General features: G+C 37.7%; 1 protein-coding gene across 9 annotated transcripts in view; it reads right to left on the bottom strand.

Moving 5' to 3' along the window:
- The window catches only part of MECOM (MDS1 and EVI1 complex locus), a 572,118-nt gene that overhangs the window by 61,391 nt on the left and 484,781 nt on the right, over positions 1-25,946 (bottom strand). For 6 of the 9 annotated variants that reach the window (XM_081955568.1, XM_081955570.1, XM_081955569.1 and 3 more), the window contains exon 3: positions 21,229-21,363. In XM_081955568.1, coding sequence (XP_081811694.1) covers positions 21,229-21,363 — 135 coding nt within the window. Of the gene's footprint in view, positions 1-21,228; positions 21,364-22,939; positions 23,226-23,959; positions 24,088-24,461; positions 24,868-25,946 lie in introns of those variants that run through there. The other 3 variants (XM_081955573.1, XM_081955572.1, XM_081955574.1) reach the window with 3 other exon arrangements.

The following is a 25,946-nucleotide window of genomic DNA, read 5'->3' as shown; positions in this document are numbered from 1 at the left end:
AATAACGGATCATTTATCTTTTTATTTATCCCATATCACATTTAATTGTGCAGAAAAGCATAATTAAAATGGACTATAGTAACTCTGCTATTATGACAAGTATGGATCTTTAATTTGAAATCTACTGCGTGATCATAAGGCAACGACAAAATAGAGAACAATAAGATTTATATTAAAAGGACCCACTGTTCACTAACACCAGAATGAAACTGGGGATCAGATGTGGTATGTACTGATGCAGCAGGATGGTTTTCAGACCATGACTGAAAGATTCCCAACGAAGGAGAATATTTGTAGCTCAGAACTGAAATGAAGGCTCCTTGGTGCTCTTTGAGCTTGTTTGTTTTCTTTGGATTTTTCATTACCCTAACTAGGCAATATCTTCAGTGCTAGTCCATCATCATTAGCACTGATGAAGTTACCTAATTTGGGAAATGAAACATCTGCAGGAAAATAACCACACTCAGAGAGCACCAAGAGCTCTTGCTGATTCCCTTCAGACAAGGGTGTTTGTGAAGCAGGTATCACAAAGAGGGGTAAGAAAATCTTCCATCGCATTTCGCTTCAGTTCATGTGTTTTCTACCTAGGCAGAAATTCTACATGCAAACAACCCTTCCCTCCCTCTTTCTCCTTCCACTCCTTAACCTTTCTCTCCAAGAAGCAACCCAGTAAATTCAGGTTTTCTCACTTAGCTTTTTCAGACGTGATGGGTTGCAAGATCCATTGCCGTCGTTTTCATGGGATGATCAGATTTGTAGCATCTACATAGGGAAAGGCCAACAATCCCCCGCCCCCCTCGAATAATGCACTTTCCTCTCCAACTGTTGTAGTTATTATTTTATTATTATTACTGCTTTTCGGAGTAATATTCAGAATCTGTTTTCATAATGGATAGAGCCAAAGAAAGAGCAAGCAATGCTTTGAGGCCCGCACACCACATTTTTGCAAAGACAACTGAACACAGTGCTGTGTTAAATGAGCTCAAAATTCTCAGCTTTAGCCTGGAATTGATTTGGCTTTTTTAAAAAATGGGAATCGAATGGAGACCAAGGAGAGTCCTTGAACACGCACCTCCCCATGCACCTCGAGCCAACTCCACAAAGGCCTAGCTCCTCTAATCATTTTCTGATGAGCAGATACTGCCAATTGTGACAAATGAGGCTGTGAACGGGTGATGTGGACTTTGAGTCACTGGGGGCTAGGTTGGGACGACCACATTCATTTGATCCAAGGCCGAGACAGATTTAAGTAAGGCCAGCTTTTAAGTCTTGAAAATAAATTTGATGTCAACCTTGCATGCGCTGAATATTTGCTTTAAGCAACACTTGCTTTTCCATTTATTAAGATAAATGTATTTAAATCTGACTTTTCTCCAGAAATCTAATGGCCTCGGTGCATTTGAAAGAGGAAAGTTATGCGCTGATGAGCCGAGGATACGATTGAGTGACTGACTTCCAAAGGTTGGGAGAATGAAGGCAAAATGCACAGGTTGCATACAATAGATCTGATGGCTTCCTTTAGCCCTTCCTGTGGCTTCAAGTCAAGTCCCAAAGGTTAAAAGCCAGAGTTTATAGTGCTGGGTAAACAACAGTGTGCTGAAAGTCATTGTGACATTGTGTGAAAGTCAAGCTGACCTTAGGCAAAGAAAAATATCTGTCTATACTGATTATTCATCTAGCACAAACCATCTCACGTGGTCATCAGTATCATTACTCCTTGTTGCTACAGCCAATGCTTTTTTGCTTTCTTATTCTTCAGGCCTTAAGAACACAGAAAACTTCCTTAAACCAAATCAGAACACACAACCCCGTGGGCTTGTATTTTCAACTCTGCCAGAATTTCATGCAGATATTTCTCTGGTCCATCAAGAATTGACCCTTTGAACCTTCCACAATTGTGCAAAGCAAGTCACTATTGAACGACTGTCCCACACAACAGTGCTGCTTGTGGGGCCTTCTGTTATGTTGCTGAGAGTGAAAATTGTAGTTTGCTGCTCTTTTCTTGTGCAAAAAGTCATGTGAACTGTTCTGGAAGGAATGGGCAAATGTGTAAATTTATTTTTCACTTTTTCAATGGGAGAACAGGTCTCGTTTGGGTCTTCTCATTTCTCAGAATATGTCAAGTTCATTTTGTCATATGTAAGATCACAGTACATTTGTAGTATGTTTTTTGATGCATGTTATTCTATGCTGATTTTGTTTGCAATTTTATCAATCGTACACAATTTTTGCAAGTAGTTTTTCTTAACGTATGTCTCACTTTATTTTCATGAATATATCCAGCCTTTTCCCGAATTAAATTTTAATTACTAACCAAACCACAATTTTTTTAAAACTGCAAACTTTTAAAAATGTAAAATCAGAAAAATTAAGTTCAAAAACATGTTCTTTTTTCTTTATTTTTGAGCCATTTAGAGCTGCACAATAAAGTGATCATCTTTAAACAGTACCAGCTAGTGATCTCAGAAGGGAAGAACTAGTATGGTGAATTACAACTTTAAAACTTCTTGAGTTTTAAACATTAAAACAAGATTTCAAATGTGGATCTCATGACAAAATGTTGATTATGTTGGTGACCCATGTGATTAGCATTAGGAAACAAGAATCTGATAAAGATTTTTTTCCTATCGACGAGATGGAAACAGATCATTTATTCCGTTCTCTTTAAGGACAGCATAGATTTCCATGCTGGCCACCGAAGAATGAAATTTATTTCCTCCATTACCAGAAAGTAACTCTCAGGACTTACTATTTTTTGGCATACAAAATAAAATGAAAAACCTATTCAGCATAACTGAAGTAAAAAGGACTGTGCCAATTACAACTTAATGCACCTAAAACCCATATCAAATAAATCAATACATACATCAGGAAATCAACAGAAAATATACATTCTCTACCTCTTATTTCTTTTACAGTTCTATGAAAAGTATTAATCTCTTTTTAGTATTTCTGAATCTCATTTAATTTTATCAATGGTTCATGCAAGTCACAATAATATAAAAAGGGAGTCTCGCTGTATAATTAACGCTGAAGTATGGTCCTTATTTTACTTTCATTACTGTATATGACCCATCAAACATGGTGTTCCAGAGTGAAAAAGAAACCAACTTCTTAGATTAAGCTGATTGCTCTATCTTTAGTTGCAATTGGTGATATCTATTGCCCAGATTGTTGCATAAAAATTCTCATTCTTCCATGCCTTCAATTTTATAATATTTGAAATTTTACTAGGATGAACTGGTCACTGCAGGTTTTGCTTAAATGGGATTTGGACCTGGATTTTGACTTATTTGTGCTAAACTAATGTTCTTTCTCCCTTTTTTTACTGAATTTTATTTTTATACATTTGCTTATATTACTGGGATCACTATCCTGACGCACAACCTATTTGTGCTTCAAATTTGGCTGATGGATGAAAGACCCGATGTTCTCCTACAGAAATTTCTGACACAAAGCAGATGCCATGCTTTCTTCAATTATGACATGCCATTCAGGTCTTGAGACTTAAAGTATCCCAAAGTCAAGATATTTCCATCTCCTAAGAGCTGCTAAGAGGTTCTTATTGTGGAACACAATGCTCAGTTTCTATCAGATAGACTAATATGACTTGAACATTGATCTGTTCCTCTAGAAGTATCCGGGTGCTTCTTCTAAAATTGGGAAGAGAATCAATATTCTTTTTCATAAGCAATAGTGTCTTGTCTTTCTATTCTCTCATAAATCCCATTTTTACCCAATGCTAGTCATGAATATTTCTATCCAAGGTAAAATAAGTCTGCCACTTCCTAATATGGGGTTTTTGTCACTTTTTAAATAATTGTATTCTCTTCTTTTGGAGAAATATGGACAGAACAGCAATATGATTCACTATTGTCCCAAAACTTATTTATTTCAACACTTTATCTTTGACTGTGGATAAGTGAAGCTTTAGAATTTTAGAAATTCTTCCATAATCTTTTTTAGACAGGCAAGCATGTACTTTCAGATTTACAGGCCATCCAGTTTTTAAGATTCCATTTCAAACTTGATTTAAGTACTAGAATCTTGCTTTTATAGCAACTTACTTTCTTACATTTTTAATTAAGAAACTTAATTTAAGAATTTTGGAGATTCTTTCACTTTCTTTTCCAGAATAGCAAGCATTCACTCTCAGGGGGATCTTTTGGTGTTCTCTGGACTTGGGTTGTTTTCTTGTAGACATTTCATTGCCAAACGAGATACATCAACAAGCTCAGAGAGCACCAAGGATCCTATCATTCAACTCTGAGCTAAACATGCTCTAATGAGTTAGTCTCAATAGACATCCAGTTTCTGATATTCCATTTTAAAGCTGATTTAACGATTAGAATCTTGGGGTTTTTTTTAAAAAAAAAACATTCATGGGCAATAATTTTACAGAGTTAAGACAAAGAATACAACAATAAATTGCAACTAAAGCATGGAAAGGGAGAAGTTTAGACCAAGAAGAAAATAGATAATACGCTTTCTTTACCGTGAAAATTTGGAGAAACCTTTGCAGTTAATTTTTCCTAGTTAAGCCTTGTGAGTTCTGTTTAAGCATCAGCGACTATATTTAGCATGAGCAAAGAAGAACAGAAGCGTGAATTATGAAAGACCTTCAGCCTATCCAGGAAGTTATAATAAATTCAATAGCAGAGAAAATTTATCTTCCTGAACCATCTCAAAGGAGAAAGGGGAGGATGTACGACATTGAGACATATATACAGACGAGAGAGATTTTCTTGTTTTGATATTTTCTGGTAATTTTTTTTTATTACACTGCTTAAGTGCAATATATTAAGTGTACAATATATTTCTAAATTCTTTTAGATACTTTTATCTCACTCTGCTGGCTTAGCTAAGTGGCAATTCGTTTCCATGTCTCAGGAAAATCCTGCTTAATGTAGCAAAGAATTTCCATGTTCTCTCGTCTAACTCACCCTTTTAATCTTGTTGAGGGAAGTGTTTTTAGAATGCTGGTATGCACCTCTGCCATCTTCAGGAAATTCATGTTATTAGCCTGGGCACCGTTTAATGCAGAGCTTGACTGAGTCAAAGCTCAACAGGTCCCAGTCTCCAAATTTCCCTTTCCTTGCACTGGGCTAAACATTGCTTTGCCATTTTAAAACCATTTTCAGTTGATTTGATAGAAAAGCAATTGCTTTGTGTTTATTTTTCCTCCAAAGGAAAGGAAAAAAAAACATCTTAGGACAGGAGTATGATATTCTTCAAATTATAGAGGGTATAATATAGAGGGCAGTGGAAGACCAGAGTTCCTGGTGTGCTATGGTCCATGGGGGTCACAAAAAGTTGGGCACAACTTAGCAACTCAACAGCAACAACAACAACAAGCTTAATATGACTGCAAATTTCCTGTCTTTTCATTATTTCATCTCTGTTGATCCACAGATTCCCACACCCCAGTTCCTTTCCAAGATATAACATGAGGAAAACTTCATCCCATTAAGGTTTTTTTAGACCAAGAGAAGACTGCTGAATGATGGATCTAACAGGAAAACCAGAACATAGATAAACTTCTGCCAGTAGAGAAAGTTCAAAGACAATGTTTAGTTATCCTTGAAGAGGAGGAAGAAAACAAAAATGTCTTTTTAAAGAGAAGATGACTTTTAGGGAAAGACCTCTGGCCTAGCATCATTAATAAGGAGGGTGTCTGTTCATTTTTTCTTCAGTACTGTCTCTTAGTTTGTCAATTACACCAATGGAAAAAGTGAGAGGACAACCCTCTCTGGTAGAGATGGAAGCGCTCTGCTGGTGCCCATCAACATTCCTGAAAGCAGGAATCTGACCTGAGCAAAACACTATTATAACGATAGGAAAAGCCTAGCACCTACCAAAATAAAGAGTGGAAGAGCACATGATTTGTATGTGTGTGCCAATAAATTTCCTTTATATTAAGTTACATGAAATCTCCTTTAGTACTCCTTGCTCAGGTTATATTTCTAGTCTCAGAAATGTTCACAAGTACCCCTAGAACACTTTAACTTCCAACAGTCAGTCTGTCTGTCTGTCTGTCTGTCTTTCTTTCTTTCTTTCTTCTTTCTTTCTTTCTTCTTTCTTTCTCTTTCTTTCTTCTCTCTCTCTCTCTCTCTCTCTCTCTCTCTATTTCTTTCTGTCCTTTTCTTTTTTTCCCTTTCTCCAGATTTGTTTATTTTCTAAGAAAAAGCCTGACCATAATTCTGTGATTTGGGAGGTGGAGGGTGGAGAACAAGGAATGTTTCATCTTTCTGTATTTTATTTTAATTGTGTTTGTTTCTTTGTATCCCACCTTTATTAATTTTACAAATACCTCAAGGTGGAAAACATATTCAACACATATTCTTCCTCCTATTTTCTCCACAACAACAACCCTGGGAGGAAGGTTGGGCTGAGAGTGTATGTAACTGGCCCCAAGTCACCTACCTGGCTTTTATGCCTAAGTCAGGACTGGAACTCATAGTCTCTTGCTTTCTATCCAGCCTGGTGCCTTAACCACTAGACCAAGCCAATATAAACTTAATAAATAAATAAATCAGAGAATTGTCCTCTGAAAAGGAAGTTACATCTTTTACAATCTTGTTGAGGGAATTAGCTGGCCTAGCCAATTTATAGTCCCACTTTTAACCTCCTGGCAAACATCTTATTCTGGGGTAGTTTTTTAAGGGTAATTTTTAATTTCTTAATTCGAATTTTAACTATTACTGTACAGTGTATATCTTACGTCCTCCGTATGTGTATGTATGTATGTATATATATATATATATATATATATATATATATATATATATATATATATATATATATATATATATATATATATATATATATATATATATATATATATTTATGTATTAATAGTGTTGTTTTAATATGACTGTACACCGCCCCGAGTCCTTTCTAGGAGAGGGTGCGGTCTATAAATTAAAGTATTATTATTATTATTATTATTATTATTATTATTATTATTATTATTATTATTATTATTATTATTATTATTATTATTATTATTATTACATGGTAATTCTTGAGAAAAGCAAGTGAATAGAAAATAGCAATGGTGGAAAAAGTCACCCACTGAAAACATCTTGTTCAAGGACATAAGACACAATTAGGTGATAACATTTTTTGGGTCCTTTTTCATTCTTTCAAGTATCTCCTTTCTTTTTCGGAGATTATCGTTCAGAATATAAAAACCTGTTCAGGGATATTTCACCTCAGCAAACGTAGAACTGCAATCCTCCATGAACTTCCAACTGATTTTATTAACCTCTAAGATTTCTGAGAATCTATTCGCAGGGTTTTTTTTAAACAGCTTTGAGTGGGGGAAACCTAACAAGTCAAAGTGGTGTTTTAAAGAGCAGGTGTGGTATTAAAACATTTTCAAACCTGGAGCCTATAGCATGCAGCTTCTTTTCATTCTTTTTATATACAGTATATTGCTCTCTTTCTTTTCCTTTTGGGTGTTGCATTTATAATGTAAACACAAGCCTAGCAACAATGGGAACACCTCCTGCTTCCCCGTTGTCTCTCCTGTGATATTCATTTGTGGCTTAAAAGTGGCCATCAGCTTCTCAGGGCAATGGGGTATGAGAGGAAAAACAGAGAGAAATTATAATAGTGTTAAGGCTCCCACTTCCTTGTCCATTCAAAATGCAAAATTAATTTGAGCTGAGGGAATCGTGTCTTTATGCCTCCCTAGGGCGGCCCATTTTACACTTTACAAATCCTGGACAGGAAAGAAAAAAAAAAAGAACTGGCTCGACGAAACGGGCTAAATTGTTTTCTAGTACATGCTGTTCTCTGGTGCTATCATTAAGAAACAAGGAAACAGGTCTCAGTGGAGAACGAGACCGTATTCAATCCTTCCTTTTCCTGAGGTAAGGGAAGAAGAATCAGTCCACCAGACATTCAGTCCTGAGGCCTCTTGGGGTCTTAATGTCATCATAGGGATAGGATTTCAACAGCACTGTGACTCCTGCCTGAAACAGAAAGTTGGCACAAGGACTCACAAATATATTGTTTTGATTTAGCTCTGCCCAAACTGGTCCTCTGCTGCATTGGTTCCAAATGTTCAAAATCTGATAAAAGGGGAGAGCATAATTTATCTCTTACTTAAGCTCACAACTTTCTGTAACAGGTGGGCATGTTAAGCTTCCTTCTCCAACTACTGCAAGTAATTGGAGTTAGCTTCAGATACGTATACTCAATGTGTAGTCCTTAATGGAACCACATTGTCATGGAGGGAAGTAACCAGTGGGCTACCCCAAGGTTGTGTCTTAGGCCCAGTACTCTTCAATATCTTCATAAATGATTTAAATGAGGGAATGGAAGGAAACTCATTAAATTTGCAGACAACACCAATAGCAATAGCACTTAGACTTATATATCACTTCACAGTGCTTTTACAGCCCTCTCTAAGCAGTTTAGTGTCAGCATATTGTCCCCAACAATCTGGGTCCTCATTTTAGCCACCTCAAAAGGATGGAAGGCTGAGTCAACCCTGAGCTGGTTAGATTCGATCTGCCAAATTGCAGGTAGCCAGCAGGCAGCAGAAGTAGCCTGCAGTACTGCATTCTAACCACTGCACCACCACGGCTCTTAGGAAGCTGGCAGGAATAGGCAGCACACCAGAAGATAGGCTCAAGATCCGGAAGGATCTCGACAGACATGAACACTCGGCCCTATCTAACAAAGGTAAGGTTTTACACTTAGACAAGAAAAATCAAATGTACCGGTGTAGAATAGATGGAACTTAGGTCAATAGTAGTAACTGCGAGAGATACCTTTGTGTCCTAGTGGACAATCAAATATGATGCAAAATTGTCCTAGTGGACAATCAAATATGATGCAAAATTGTCCTAGTAGACAATTAAATATGATGCAAAAAACCAATGCAATCCTAGACTGCATTAATAGAGGGATAGAATCAAGATCATGTAAAGTGTTTGTTCCAATTTATACTGCCTTGGTAAGATCAGACTTGGAATATTGCATCCAATTTTGGTCGCCACAATATAAAAAAAAGATGTTGAGATGCTGTAAAGAGTGCATAGACAAACAACAAAGATGGTTAGGGGACTGGAGGCTAAAACATATGAAGTTGGATATGTCTAGTCTAGTGAAAAAAAGGACTAGGGGTGACATAATAGCAATATCTGAAGGGCCGCCACAAAGAAGAGGCGGTCAGATCTAGGAACTGACGTCACAATGGTACAACGTGCGATCTCAGAACTCCGAGATAGCAGTTGATACTTGTGCCACTGGATGGTCCTTTTGGACCTAAACCATCTGAAGAGACGGAGACAGGGAGGAGTACATCTTGCTGATCTCAGGGACATTGCAACATCCCTGATTGATCCAAGAGAATCTCTTCTTGCCGGCGACAGAAGCGCAGCCAAAAGCTGCTGAAGTTGGAACAGCTCCGCAATGGGAGGAAAGCAGAAAGAGAAAGTGTGTCCATCTGGTGAGGAAATTTTATTGTTATAAAAGAGACTGCCCCCCCCCCCCAAAAATCAAAGCTGAATTAAACTGGCAAAGAAAAGAAAATAAGTGGCAAAATTAAGCTATATTGGACAGTGTATTATCCTTTTTTTCATTTTCTTCTATGGATGGAAGTTTTGCAAATATTTCCTACTTTTTAAAGTGAAAGTATTGGTTTTTCTTCTTCTGTTTCTTTTTTTACCTATGGATTAAATCTTTTTCTTTATTTTTATAATATTGGTTTGGATGGGTTTTTTCTCTTTATTTTGCTCCATTTAAGAATTCTGTTTCTTTTAAGCCTGGAATATAAAGAAGATATAAATACACTGCCACTTAGAGGTTGGAGGTTGAGTCCTGGAAATATTGCTTTCTCTTTTTTCTCTTTGATCATTTTGACTTTGCACTTCAAAGGCTTCAGCTTGTTTACAGAAGAGATAAGGAGAAGAGCATGGGTTATTTATACAGGTGCTCTTTGGATGCTTCTTTGGCAGCTGGAGAGAAGTGAAAACAAAACCTTGTTTTGAAACTAGAGTTGAAGTGTTTACTAATTGGAAGAATGGCACACCAAAAAGAAACCATAACATTACAACAGATTATGTTTGAAATTCAAACATTATTAGAAACAACAGAGAGAATTGAGGAGATATTGGAAAATATAGATTGTAATGCAGTAAAATTCGATGGAAAAAAATGAAGATATCCAGCAAATGGAAAAAGTGGAGGTTAGAGTCCTAAAAACCCAAGGGAAAATGAACAAAGAGGCAAGATAATTGTGGATATTGACAGTGAACTGAGTGTGGTTGGAGTTGGAAAGAGTGGAACATGGAACGGGAAAATAGATGGAAAGGAGCTCTACCCCAGATTTCAAGGTATAGAAGAAGAAAAAAGAGAAGGATTGATGGATTCAAGGAAAGAAACTTTGACAAAAGCACTACTGATAACCAAAGATAAGCTGATTAAAGAAGCTGATGGAGGATCTCGAGATTTTACAAGGTATATAAAAAGCAACAAGTTGCGAAGAGAAATCCACACAAATTTGATTAAGGTAATAAGCAGAAGACTAATTCCACAAATGGCAAAAGACATAAGACTGCACTATTACTGGAAAGACACAGGTTGAGATATGAAAACTAATAACAAAATATTAGTCAAATTTAGTTAAAATTAGAGCATTATGTTAAAAATGAAGTGATAATGGATATAAATAAATAATTGATAATAACAACAATGTACACGTATGTATTGGCTTGATAAGAGGAAATTTGGTATAAGTTCTAAATGGTGATCTTGAAAGGAAGTTTAGAAACTCTGTTATGTATGAAAGCTTGTAATATTAAAAAAAAGAGTAAGTCAAATTTAGTTAAACTAAGCCCCCCCCCCAAAAAAAATGAAATGATGGATATTGTTAAATAAATGATTGATAATGATAATGTAATATTTGTATTGACATGATAAAAGGGAAATTGAATATAAATTGTAAACAGTGATTAAGAAAGGAGGTCTAGAAACTTTTGTTATTAAACATAATTAATTTTTTTTTAGAAAGTGTTATAAAGATGTAATGTTGCTGGATGATATTGAAAATAGATAAGGGAATGCCATCATGTGATTTTGCTTTAAATTTTGGAATATTTTATATAAAAGGATGTAAAAATATTATAGTCATATGAAAATTGAGGTTTGATAATAGTAATATAAATAAATATATTTGATTTAAAATATATAACTTGATATGAATTTTAGGTGATGACTGTGGAAGGGATGCACGAAAGCTTTTGTAACCAATTGACACACTCTTTACAATTTGTAATGGAAGATATTTTTGTGGTGTTTTGTCTGTTTGTGTTTATTCAAAAATAAAAAAATAAAACAAATTAAAAAAGAAGAGGCGGTCGACCTATTTCCCAAAGCAAGATGGCAGGACAAAAAGCAATGGATGGAAACGAATCAAGGAGACAGAGCCAACCTAGGAGTAAGGAGAAATTTCTTGACAGTGAGAACAATTTACTAGTGGATCCGCTTTCCTTCAAAAGTTGTGGGGAAAAAGCAAACAAATATGAATTCATATAATTCATGCCCAACTTTTGTTTTATTCATTTTTTAATTCTGAAGATCTTCCTCTTGTATGTTGTTGAGGGAAAATCAATATTTAAAAACCTTGGGCTGCGGTTCTGACTTCCCTTTATATGTGAGAGCAAATTGGTCTTTATAGAATTTTGCCACCACTGTATCTACTTTACAATTCCTAAATTACTCTATGCCCTCACATTCAAAAGGACCCTGTCCCAGTGCTGAATAAAGTCTGTTTGAGGGGAGGGGAAATGGCATACCTTCTCTTTTACTAGTGCAATAAGATATTTAGGTTTCTTCTACCCCCAGAAGGAATGATACAGATTTTCCAAGATATTCTGTGAAATCCAAAAAAAATACATGTTTGTTTTCCCACCAGCAGCAGGGAATCTGAATGCCAAGCCAGGTGGATTGCATGTACAACATGGGATTCTAACATCTTTCAAATCTCATGTTCGAAACAGCATTTAGAGCTGAATCAAAGCAATACAAGAAAAAGAAGAAAAGAACATATAAGATTCGTTCAGAATTATTTCCCAGAATTGATTCCTTATTGCAAGCAACAGATGGAAATCTGCACTGGATCTTAATTGATGCCCTAAGTTATAAAGCTCCATTTCCGTATTTTCCCCAGATAGAGATACCATTACTCATCAAGATATGATACACAGATAGTCCTCAACTTATGACCACAATTGAGCCCAACATTTCTGTTGCTAAATGAGACATTTGTTAAGTGACACTTGCTCCATTTTACAACCTTTCTTGCCACATTTGTTAAATGAATCATAGCAAATGTTAAGTTGGGAATATGGTTATTAATGGCTTCCCCATTAACTTTGCCTGTCAGAAGCTTGCAAAAGTAATCACATGACCCTGGGACATTGCAACCATCATAAATATGGACTAGTTGCCAAGAATCCAAATTTTGTTCATGGTGATGTTGTAACGGACTTAAGTGTGATAAAGGTCACAATGGCAATTTTTTCAGTTGCCATCGTAACTTTGAACAATCACTAAATGAACTGTTGTAAATTGAGAACTACCTGTATGCTTAATTTTGGAGTGACAAGTTATGTTGTGTGATCTGCAAGCCATGGTTTATACTGAGTACATACTGGGTAAGTCCAGTCATTGTGGTCGTTTCAACAAAATATAATTAAATGTAATGTGTGAATTAGGTCTTTGTTTTTGTTTGTGCTTTGATTACTTCCTTGCTTATGAATCTCCAAAGAGGTTAGGCAGGCTGGCTGACATTGTAAAATGAATGTGGATTCTGTAGTTTCACTCATATACAGAATGGGAAAGAACACTGTGCTAAATCAATAAAGTCCTTCATGTATTCACCACAGTCTCAGAAACTAAAAATTTGCTGCAATCACTTTTATAAGCATAATCAGACTGGATTGTATCTGCACTGTAGCTCATTGTCTAGAAATTGTATAGGAGGAAGAGAAAACTTTCCTCTTAGTTACAATATGACATTGGCATATTTATGCATCAAATTGGCCCCAATAGCTGCCATCTAATCTGCCTTGAATGCACTGTGCACAGGTAAACACTTGGCCAGATACATATCTACAGCCATTAACAGTTTCTAAACCACACCTTCTCCCACCATGGCTGTTAAGTCCTTTGAAAAACAGTTTACTCTGCTTTAAAAACTCAGCACAATCAAAACAGCAAGATGAAACATTTAAACCATAAACTGCTACAAATTGAAAAACAGATCAGAATTGCAACCATAACAGCTGAACAAAGTAAATATTTCTAAGAAAAACTGAGAATTTTATAATTGGATATTGGCAACCAGTAACACCATACATTTTTCAAAAGGCCCTTTTTGGAGATTTAGTGAAATAAATGTTTTAGTCAATGATACGCTTTTGTTGATTGAGATAGAGGGGCAGAAATGGAAAAGATGGCTTTCTTTTCAGAGATAAGCAACGTGGTGTTTTATACCCTATTTCCCACAATGACTTACCACCAAACCTGTCCCATATAATTGATAGTAGCTAAAGTTTAAATAAGTAAAGCTTACTTAAAGTCTGTAGAATCTAGGAGTTCAGGAGTGATCAATCACAGGTAGAGTTGGGGCTGCCAGATATTATTTAATGTAATGAAAACAATACAAGGTATGATTTTCTATTTCTTTGTTCTGGTTGCACTTCTGGATATGATTCATGAGCTTGTTATAAATTTTCTTTTAATGATTTCCTCTTTTCAGTTTTTAATATTTATATTCCACACATTCAGAGCCAATTAATCTTCACAACAATCCTGAATAATCTGCTGGACTAAGAAACAGTTGCACAAGCAAACTTTGCAGAGAATCTAAACAAAGATATCCCATGCCAAAGATAGCATTTATTGTATCATAAAGGCTTTAATTGTTTTTAATTGTGTTGGGAAATTAATATTTGGAAATATTTATTCCTTCTTTGTTAAACAGTTCTAGGATACAAACCTTTGGTCTCCTACTTTGCCACTTACTAAATATAATTGTAGTGGCTAAGGCCAGACTCCTATGTGCACTTAAATGGACGACAAATAAAGCTGATCTCTAAATTCACATGTGAACGGCCATGTCATTCCTTTGGAAGTCTAGACTTCAACTCCCCAGCCAGCATGTCCCTTGGTGAAAATTTGGAAATTGAGATTTACATATGGAAGATGATCAGATTGGAGAAGGCTATTTTATGTGTGTATTCAAGATTAGCCTTGCTCGCCTTTGTGTACTGTAGGAGAGCACAGATTCACATTTTTAAATCATCAAAGATGGATTCCTTTCTAATTCTTCTCCATCTCTTTACTCTAAACTTACCTATCCACCACCTGGAGTTCCCCTTCATGTGTTAGGACTTGATGTGAGTTACTTGCTAAATTTTTGAGAAACAATACAGTGAATAGTAATTGTGGCTTTTGCTATTTGTGACACAGATATCCATCTTTGTATAGTATGATAAAGCTCAGTTAACAAACTTTCCCTCAAGAAAAAGGGAGTGTGTAAGAAAGGGAGTGCTTATCAATTAGATTTTCTTGGAAGACTTTAGTGACACAATGCAACCTTGGGTAGAATTCAAAGTGATTTTTCCTCTGTTAGCCTAATCATGTTTTCAAAGAGAAAAGGTTGCCAGAAACCAGTGTGAATTACAGTTTACTGGTTCCACTTCAGGTGTTTTTAATCTCTATTAAATCCTAAATGTTTACAAGATTTTTAGATAACCACCCATCAACACATTTCTTAATGCTTAGATCAGCATTAAGCCTATACAGGTATGCTTATTGAAGCTTAGCTCTCCAAAAATTCTTAATGTGTATTAGTAGGATTTGCAATTACTTTTTTTTGGGGGGGGATCCATTTTAGGAATGGAGTGCTTCCTCAAAAATAGCCAATACAAGACCTCTGAACCTAATATTCAAATACCTCTATAACAGGGGTGTCAAACTCCAGGCCTGTGGGCTGCATTTGGCCCGTGGGTGCTTAGATCTGGCCCAAGGGGCTGATCTGGAAACAGTGAAGGACCAGTCCATGATGCTTCTGCCAGCAAAAACAGACCTCAGGAGGGCTGCATGAGGCCCTCCTAAGCTCCGTTTTCACTGGCAGAGGGTTGCAGGAGGCCGTCGCAGCTGAAAACGGAGCTCAGGAGCCCATTTTCGCTTGCAGAGCACTTGGGCCACCACAGGTGCTCCTGACACAAGTGACATCATGCTGACCGGGGCCACCACACAACCCTGATGAGGCCCTCAATTAAATCAAGTTTGATACTCGTGCTCTATAAAGCAGGAGTAAATTATATGGTTTCCTCTATATGCCTTAATATAAAATTCTGGACAATGCTGTCAAGGATTATGATTACTAAAGTCCAAAATATTTGAGGGCACAAGATAATCTAGCCTTTCACTGAAGTACGAAGGTCTGCTTTCACTTGTATCAATTGCGTGCATGTTTCAGTCAGTAATGGGTGGGATTTTCACTACTCTACTTTTGAGGGCCATAAAATTGACCAGTACAAGTAAGAAAGGCAGCTTTTTCTGTAGTTGGGTACGGCCTTCAGAATTGGTTGACATCTGGTGTCCTTCAGCTCTCATCTCTGCAAGCTTTCTAGAAAGCTTGCTTTGGCTCTCCATGAGTACAGAATCATTGTTGGAAATTTTTTAAAAAACATTGTTGTATATGTACATAATTCAAAGATCAAGGGAAGAAGTAACTTAGTAGCCAATTCCAGCCTTAAATTCTTGTGTCACCTTCTCTTCTTCCAAATCATGTTTGGCTTGGTAAACAATGAACATTTGTAACTCTGTTTCTTTACACAAAGAAAACAGTATTTCTGCCAAATAATTTAAGGGAATGAACACTCCAATGTAGGGCTATATTTTCTAGGGTCAGTCCCAGGGTTAAGAAAATTTTATTGGCAAGGTAAATCCTATGGCTGACACTGCCTTCTCTAGGTCCTTGTAGCACTTCTCGGGGAAGTAAAAAGGAAGTAGAAGATCATATTTGATTTTCTTATCCGGTTCTTGTTCAAAGGATAAAAGGAATAAGACAAGAACAGCACGTAAAAGCCAAATTCACAAATTTGGCCAATAAAATATGGACCTCTGTAAGTTCCTATTGATTTCTAAACATGGAGTCCCTATTGATTGCTACACCAAAAACTGCCCATCCCACGAGAGTTACTTTAAAAAGCAGCAATGAAAGTATCAATTTCTATAAGTATAATACTGGAAAAGCATTGAAAGCTATCCTCCACTAAGCAAGTACAATAGCACTGTCAAAAAAATTCAAAAAAGTGGAACGGTGTATCTTATTTTATGTAAGGAACTATAAAAATTGGAATCTTCTGTCTTAATGCATCCTTTATCAGAAGGCCTGGCCATCCATAAATTTGTCAGCTTCTTATTTATGTTATAAATTAAAATGTAATAATAGTTCTTTCTAAATTTATAGCTCTTGTGTATATTTAAATATACAATTCTTCAGTAGTGGCCCAGTTCCGTTTTTGAAGTCTTGTAAGAGGTATATCAATGCTCTCAGTCTAATCTATAAAACAGTTAAAACAGTTTGAGAACTGTAAAATTGTCAGGTCCTCCTCAGTGTTAGGAGTTATTAAATCAACTAAAATAAACCAGCTTAAAAAACAATAAAAACACTAGCACCCAGGTAAAAAAAAAATATTAAGTTTGGGATGAAAGTTTCCTCTTTTTTTTAATGAACTTTCCTGGAAAAGATTGGATGTAAAAAATGTTTGATAGTCCTGAACTCTAAAGGAAATTGCTATCAATATAAATTCACCAAGTTAGACTTCAGTAACATGAAAATAATTAGTTAGGCCCTGTTGCTGAGCTTGTATACTTATAAAAAACATGTTTAAAAAATTGATGAATATATCAAAAAAATTGATAAAATATATCAACAATTTGATATATTTTAAAAGGTCTAGGAAAGTTTGTTTGAATTTTTTTTTATAAATAGACGCTGTATGCTTGAGTAAATATTTAATTATTATTGTGTTTATTTCCAGAGTATAATATGCTATAGTAAAACATGACTTTGTAATCCAAATCAGACAAAAGTTCCTAAAGCAATCTAATTCTGGCATAAGCACTAAAGATCCACCTTCTGTTTTACAACAAAATGCAGCCCTAAGTACATATATAAGGGATATGCTTTTAATATGTAAAATATAAGTAGTCCTCTGTTTCAAAAATTAATCAACTGTTTATTATGTTGATGAAACATACTAATATCTTTTCAAAAGAGGTTGCTATCATTGTTACATTTACATGGCATCTAAACATTACTGAGAAGTAGGTTCTTTCTGCTGCATTCAGTAAGAATTATTCCCTAGTAAGCACATTTACAATTGCACAGTTCTGGAATTCAATGGATTTTCTCCAACCTGAGGCTGATTAAGAATGTATATATTCAAGATGTACCAGAGATTTCTTATTAATAAACATTTTCTTTACTAAATATCAGTTCTTTTGAATCTGCACTTGTATGCTTGTCACATCAACATTATATTTGTTTCAAATGCTGGATGGCAACAGTTTTGTTTTAATAAATAAATGAGAGATATCTACTTGTAAAATGCATGGTGATCATTGAATGAGCTTATCTGTGAATTTCAATTACCATGTTTCAATAACATGGGAGAAGCAGATATCTTACATTTAAATGCAATATATTTGAACAATCTCACTATGCCAGACAAAACCAGGTTCTCAATATTATAATTTCCCAACTATCAAAAGTTAGCTAATAATATAGCTGAAATTAGTTTTTTTAAACATGCACTTATATTTACACAAATACAAACATTTGCATTACTTCACTGATTTATAACTATGTTAAGTATATACTCCTGCGTTAGATGCTAATTTTTTTTATAAACTATTAGCAGCAATAATTTCTTGAAAAGAAAGACACAGACATGTCTTAAATCTTAGTATGAAACCAAATGGGCCAAATTTCTTCCTGCATCCAGTAAAAGAAAAAGAAAAATTCTAGCAAATTGCTGAACCGCCTAGCAATTCCAAACTGATTTCAGATTGGAAAATATAAATGTAACTGATAAAACTCCTTTAAAGTACATTATTAGAATTTCTGACATCCTATCAGGGGTTTTATGCAGAGAAAAACAGCAATAACCAGTTGCACAGAGTTTGGAATTCATTATTTGTTAGCATCTTGAATTACACTCTTTTAAAAGTTATTAGACATGACAGGAGATAATACGACAGACCTGGGAAATTCTAGATCAACTTTACTGCAAAGGGAGAATGAATCTCCCCCATTAAGTCTTAAAAGTCCTGCTCTACTTCCAATCAAATGAAATATGAGTTGTTTTCAGTATACATATTTTGACTGCATCACATTATTCTGAAGTTGTTCATCTTGGTATAGCTTATTTATACAGTTATAAGAAGGAAGCCTGTTCTACTGTAAAGTTGATCCAAAGTGATGAAATATGACCTCAGACAAGAGTGGCAAAGAGCTTTGACAAATAAAGTCCAAAAGCAATGTTTAAGTACAAACAGAATACAATTTTTTTTCTTCCTTCCTTCCTTCCTCTGCACTCATTCCCTCTTTATTTCTTTTTCCTTTTCTTTCTTTCTCTTTTCCTTTTTCTTTTCTCCCTTCCATTCTTTTCTTTCTACTAGATTTTGAGACATGTTTTGAAAGTCATGTCACCAACACCTTGCGAGTCACATTTGCCATGCGGTCTCTCCAACTTTCAGCCCAGTAAAATAGTGTTCATCTATTGATTAGGCCTGATAAATAACTCCTTTTCATTCCAGGTAAAGAAGAGTGTTTTCTACTAATTTTATAGGTTAATTCAAGCTAATTAGACATTAACAGATATTGCTAATCATGTATCTCTGCTTGGTCTCAGCAGTTAATAAATGCCCCCATTGCTTGAGATATATTATTAAGTGATCAGGAGAGCTAATTCACCAGTTGGTATCCGTTCTTCCTTATGGATGAATGGGGAGAGTGATAACATGGCAAATAGTACCCTCAGCTGTTTTAGCAGACATTTCATTGCATAAAATCAAATTCACAGCATGTTTCATGATAGTTTACTAAATTCCCATCCATATTTGAGTTGGAACGTAGTAATAAAAATGTATTAACCCTGTAGGCTGCCTAACCCTTGACATCTCTTAACAGAAGAAGCTCAGGTTATGGACAATCATTTAGCCTAACAAAAGGATCCTCCAATCTGTTTAATATATGAATATGTTGGTTTGAAATATTGTGTGTAGCATATTAAATGTATGCATAATTGTAAACTGCATGTGATTTGTGTGACGTGACTATCATTTTTTTTTTCTTCTTTTATCACGGCATGCTACCTAAAGAACAGGTAGCTATTTATTTTACAGATTTGAAGAAAGATCAGTTACCCAAATACGATCTACAAGTGGCCCAAGATAAAATAAACATGATTTAGAAAAGAAAAGAGTTGTTGGCAAGAGTACAGATGCCATTACCAAATGTGAAAAATGTAAACATCAAAAAATAATGAGTTCCATGGTGTCCACTCCCAACCGGGTGAAGCTGCTGGAGTGGGTGTTCCATATTCTAGATGTGCCTCTCCTTCAGTCTGCCATATGTTTTTGTTATTTTTAGTACATGATCAAGATGCAGGCCTTAAGCCAGCCATTCTCCCCCTCCCCCCACCTCTTAAATCCATTTGGATTTATTTATTATATTTTCCTTCTTCTCCTCCCTCCCCCCCCTCCAGCTAAACCTTTACTATAGGTAAAAATAAATTGAGCACAACACCGCCGTTTCCTTTCTGCAATTGCCTGCACAATCTCAGAACGGATCATTTTTCTTTGCCAACCAGACAGCAACATTCTGAATGTACATTTCATTTGCTAATGGCCTTTTATTGCTCCTTTACTTGAAGCATGTGGTCGGCCAGAAAACTGATAGGGAGGGCCCAGTTTTTCTGTTTGTTCACCCTTCCGCTACATCTTTAGTGGGGGGGGGGGGCTTACGAGGTCACTGCTTAAAAAGATAGATGGCCACAAATTTAAAATAATGCATATGCTATTTTGCCCTGCGAATTTGTGGGATGCTGTAAACAGCAGAAGAGATAAGAACAAACTGACTACAGTAAGGATCTGATTGGCAAGAACTGTTATCTATTGAAGATTTCTACCTACTTGTGGTTTTATTTACCGTGTAATATAAAGGTAATTAAATAAAATAACAAGTATGAAAACTACGCCTGATTTACAGAGCAATTCTCTATATCTACTGAGAAGCATGTTCCAATGAGTTCACTGATACTGCCTTGCAGGTAAGTATGTAAGTAAGCACGTACTAAGAAAATGCATAGCGAAGATTGTAGACTCAATTTTTTAAATATAAAAATGGATCAGGTTGTTTTCCACTCTAAGAAATGGTCATTTATTAATATGAAAAATACCGATATAATTTTTAAGAAAATCAGTCAACCTCAACTATTTCATCCTATTAATTTTTAAAAGGGCAAAATATGAATTTGTATTCACAGTTTAAATTATGTATTTGAATCAAAGACACAAAGACAAATACTATTCCATTCCAAAACAAAACCACTCAGGAATTTCTATCCCTCAAAATTTAAAAAGAACAAATATAATTATATTTTAGTTCTTATCATGCTTGACGAGCCTAAATTATCAAGAAAAAAGTGAAACCAATTTTGTTTAATAATGGAGGGCAAAATTATCCATGTCCACAAAACAAAAATGCCTCATAACTGATAGGTAGCAGATATCCGAATCATATTGGTAAAGTTGTTCTTTTAAAAAAAAGCTTTCCATTTCAGAGATGTGTGCCAAATATTTCTAAAATTTAAAACTAAGAATTAAATATTCTGGTTAACCACATTTTAATTTCCAAATATTAAAAGCACACAAAAGCAGATAACTTCACATATGTATAAATAATATGCATCCTGTGTTTCATTCTTAAAATAAATGTAACCAAAAATGTATTAACTTGGGTAGCAATGTTTTTGTAAACGTATCTTTTGCTTTTAAACTGTTTCATCTCTTTCACACCTCTATCCAATAATTTCACTAGCACACATGGACAACTTGAGGTTGGCTGCTATTTTGTTTTCTCCCATGGAAAGCTGCTAAAAATAAGTTCAGAAAATGTTCACTACATACCTGATCACTTATTTGACATGCAACAAGATTAGGTTGATAGTAGCATCCAGCAAATTTGATATACTTTAGCCAATTTCCTACATCTGGCTGGCTGGCATCAATACAGAATTTCACATTGTAATGCTCATCCAAAATCTAGAGAGAAAATAGAAAACAAGACATCGCTGTTGCTTTGGTCTCATTCAGATATTTTGAAAATAAATCACAGTCCTTCAAATAAACAAACAGAAAAGAGCTTAAGTGTGTTTTATAATGAAGTATGCTTCTTCAGTGGACTTCACAAAAACAATTAAATGGGCCCCAGTAATTAAAAGAACAATTACTCTGTCACAGATATACCTCTTGCAATGTATTTGCCTATAATCAAAATGCAGTAGAAAAATCCCAAGAGTTCTTTAATGAAAACTCATATGAATAGTCCTGACTTTTTACAAAATTACAAAATGTTAGGTTTGGTTATTGGCAAACAAATGCAAAATTGGCTAGCGTCATATTTGTAAATTCTCTCTTAACAGTTTACATTCAATATATCTTTTCCAATACAAAATTTCATAGGTTAAAAAAAGACTAGGTTTAGAAGAAGTAATTGTTCTTTAAGTTTTATATAATACGAACAAGGGATAAAACTGCAAGAATTGCCTAATATCAGGGGCCCTTTTATACCACACCAAAGAAAATAAATACAGTGAAGTGTAAACACTTGTACAGAATGTAGCTGCTTTTGGCATATGCCCCTAAATTGATTCAGATAGGAAAAAATTGCAAACTTAATGTGATTGCTACAGGTTATAGTAGAAATAATACACCATAAGAATGTTATGATAAAAAGCCTAGATAATATAATGCAACATCACAATTTGCCTGTCTACAGGCCTCATCTGAGATTTTAGCTAAGTATGTCAAAATGTACATTTAACACTCCTTAGTGTCACAGATTTTCCATGTCGGGTTTTAGACAAAACCCCATGGTAAAATTGCAAAAACAAAACAAAACTACCATCACTATCAACAACAACAAAACACCAACAAACCAATATAAGTTTATGGAAAATTGTAGAAGGGAAGAGATTATGCAAAGACTGACATGCAAAAGGCATATTTAGATTCATAGCAATTCTTGTTTTTGAACTATATATATTAAGAATCCTGGTACGTTTCTCATCTTATATAATAAAATCCTACATTAAGTTTCCTCTGAAAGAATAAGCAATCTCAGATCCTAGCTCCAATTCAGCAATTAAATTAATCTAGTGGATAAAGCTCACCTGAGGTTAAAGTCAAAAATTGGAGGGCAATATGTTTCTAGCCCGAAAGCATTTTTCACCAAGAGTTCAGATAATCACCCAGAAGCAGTTTTAGATCATTAACTCTTCGCAAAACTTCAAGAGGCACAAAAGCCCAGGGCACAAGGCAATGGAGCACTAAGAAAGTGCCTCTTGTATGTTTTGTTAAGCAGCAGGCACTTAAACCAACAAGGGTGCCACCAATTTTTAATGTTTAATGCATGCCCCAAAAAGAGGGGCCTGCCAGGGGTGAAAACCCACTTCAAAGTCAATTTCAGGAGAAGAATTAAGCCTTGGAATCTTTTTACACATGGGGCTTTGTGCATTTGGCCCAGCGCCTCCACTGAACGCAGAAAGAAAAGTTGAGCTTTCAGCTTCCAGAGCAAAAATTACTTCCACCTCCTCCCTCCAGAAGAAACCCCACTAACCTCATCACTGTCCCCTGAGACTTTGGCTGGATCATCTGGGAGGCAACCAATGAAAAAAAAATGACGCAAAGTAAAAATAAAATAAAAACCAGTCCTTTGGGTGAGAATGCCCAAGGAACAAACCAGTGTGCTTCAGAACAGCTTCCTTGTGTTCAGAGAAATGGCTTGTGGACACAGGGCAGAGGAATACTTGCACATATATAGAGAAAAGAGGTGATGCAGGAGGCCAATCCAGATTTATCTGGGCCTCTTCCTGAAGCCCAGGAAGAACTGGGCAGGAGGCTATTGGGAATGGATAGATGAGTAATGCTGCCTTTCAAGCACTTATCCTTTCCCTTAAGGACACCCTCTGAATTGTCCCCACCCCATCCCACTTTTCAGAGGTGCCACTTTTCAAATGTCCATTCAAGATGCAGAAATTCTATTAATCAAGAGAAATCTAGGCAGCGTAGTGGAGGTTCACACTGAAAAGCATTCTAATCCCACACCTTGAATAATTCATTTTTCATTTAGACTTCTTCAAACTCAACTATTTCTGAACTAGGAATCCCGCAACCGACGCCTAAAGTTCAAGATCAGGGTTTGGGGACTGGTTTGCTTCTCCCTTCCTCCCACCCACCCCCACCCCTTCCAGTTGCTGCATTTGAACAAACTAGTGGCTTTTGGGCAGGAAAAAAAGTAAAACTGCTTCAGTCGCGACCGTTCACTTTCTCTGCCTTTCCCCCTATTCCGCCTAATGCCACTGATTGATTATTTCCTTTCTCTTTCTTTCTTTCCTCCCTTCATTCATGCGTGGCATAGCGCTATACTTAATTCGAGTTCTTTATTTCAAAAGATCAAGAGAAGCCTTCTGCCCAGTGGATTAAAATCAATCAGAACTGCCAGACTTTCTCGCCAAAACACATTTAGAAGCAAAAAAAAAAAAAGGGGGGGGGGGGAAGAAAAACTCTCCAAGAACCGCTCGCCCTTTAATTCTTAACTTCTCACCGAATCGCTGCAATCGACCGCTTGGCTACCAACCTGCAATATAAGTAGTACGGCGGCGTTTCCCGGTTGCATGAGGAATTCGGATCCACAGAGGGGTTTTTTTTTAACCTGTTCCCTAATTTTCCGCGTGGGCTTTCTTTAAGCAAGAACCGAGACTCGTGGGGAGATGGACGGGAGTCACATCTCACCCCCCCCCCTCTTTCCCGCCCCACACCTCTCGCTGTCTTCCCCCCTCCCACCCTTCGAAGCCTTTTTGGCCCCAGCGACAGATGACAACAGGCTGCAGGATCGGCCGTTTGGGGCGGGAGGATCGGCCGTTTGGGGCGGGGGGGTTGAGGGGGAGGAGAGCAGCGGCGGAGGAAAAGAAAGTTCTTATCTTAAGCTTTGGGGGGGGGGGAGAAAGAAACAAACCGGACGGGGGGGGGGAGAAGAGAGCGAAAGTTGTCCGGGCCTCGTGGAAACAACACCCCCCTCCCTGCGCGCGCTCCTTCTCCTTCTCCTTCTTCTGAAGAGTCGGCGCGAGCGATCGTCTTACCTTGCCCAGCTCAGCTCCGACGTTTCTTCCCCAAAAATCCTTCCTTTCCTTGGAAAGGGCTTGGGGGGGGGGGGGCGATGGGTTGGAGAAAGGGGGAAAGGGAGGATTGCAAAATAAAACAATAACAACAATAACGCCAATCAATCCTTCAAACAGCTGTCAGCAACCTCTCCTGAGGAGATTTCTCTCCCCTCCCCAGCTGCCTTTACGCGCCCTCCCTTCTTCCTAGACCTAGGAGCTTTCGCAGCAGTCCTCGCTGGCCAAAGAAAGGCGTCTAGGAAACCCGGCGCAGTCCCGCCGGCTCGGCTTCCTGAAGTGCTCGAATTCCTTCTCCGGCATTTGGGGCGGACTCGTGGTCGGGGGGGGGGGGGGGAGGGAGAGACTTTCTTCGCTTCGCTTGAAAACTTCTCAGGGTCCTCGCCCGGCTTGGGGCGTGGAGGAAGGGGGGGCGTGGGGGGGGGACACTCCGCGCTGTTCGCCGAGAAAGCGAGTCTCAGGCAGGGGGTCGTCGGTGGCGAGCAGACGCGGGGGCCAGAAGACGCGCGGCGATCGCTTTAATTGTCCCCATTGATTGCCGAGCCCGGCGTGTTAATTTCTTCCCTTCGCCCGGCGTGCCCTCTGGCTCGCTGGAGCGCGCCGGAGGGAGGGTGGGGAGAGAGGATTGGGCGGGGGGGGGGAGAATGGAACGGACAGGACGAGCCTCTCTGAAGTAGGTGGGTGTATGGGTGCGCGCGCGGGGGGGGGAAAGAGGTTGGATCTGCGTGGAGTCGAGAGAAAGTTTACCCAGGCGGAGGGAAGGCTCGTGCGCGCGCGGGCGCGAGCGCGCGAGGAGGGGGGGAAAAATAACTTCCTTTTCACTTCGCCGCCGCCGCCGCCGCTTGATCACAAGGGAGGAGAAAAAGCGTGTGAGCCAAGGGAGAAAAGTGGGGGGAGGAGGGGGAAAGTAACCCGGGTGTCTCCTCCCCGCGCTGCGCCCCGCTTCCGAAGAGCACTGGGGACAGGACCCCCCTCTCTCTCCTTCCTCCCCTTCCCCCCCCCCTTTTCTCTCTCTCTCTTTGCCCCGCGAGCTGCCTCTTTAAGCAGAAGTTGCTGAGAGAGGGAAAGGAGAGGCGGGGGGGGGAGTGAGGTGGAAGTGGAGGGGGGGTGACGAGGAGCGGGGCGAAGAGGTATCTCTTTTCCCTCCCCACCTCGTCGCCTCCGCCGGCCGCTCGGAAGCCAGACAGAGGCTCCTCTTTCAGTCAATTTTTAAAGTGACAGCCGCCTCCTCTGGCGAGAGAGGTCACAAAAAGGTCGCCCAGGCAGAAGCCCTCGCCCGGCAGACTGATTACGGATGCGCTCGGCCCCGGGAAACGTGTCCGTCCCATCCAGGTCACTGGCGGCCAATCGGGAGACCTGTCTTGGCTGGGAGCGGCGGCGGCGGGGAGGGGGGTTGTTAAGGGAGGGGGCAAAGCCCTCCCTCGACCTTTTTTTTTTTTTGCAGGGAAG

The sequence above is a fragment of the Natrix helvetica genome (assembly GCF_964273705.1).
Source record: "Natrix helvetica genome assembly, chromosome: 5".
NCBI classification, from domain to species: Eukaryota; Metazoa; Chordata; class Lepidosauria; order Squamata; family Natricidae; genus Natrix; species Natrix helvetica.
This window is presented reverse-complemented; position numbering and strand designations above follow the sequence as displayed.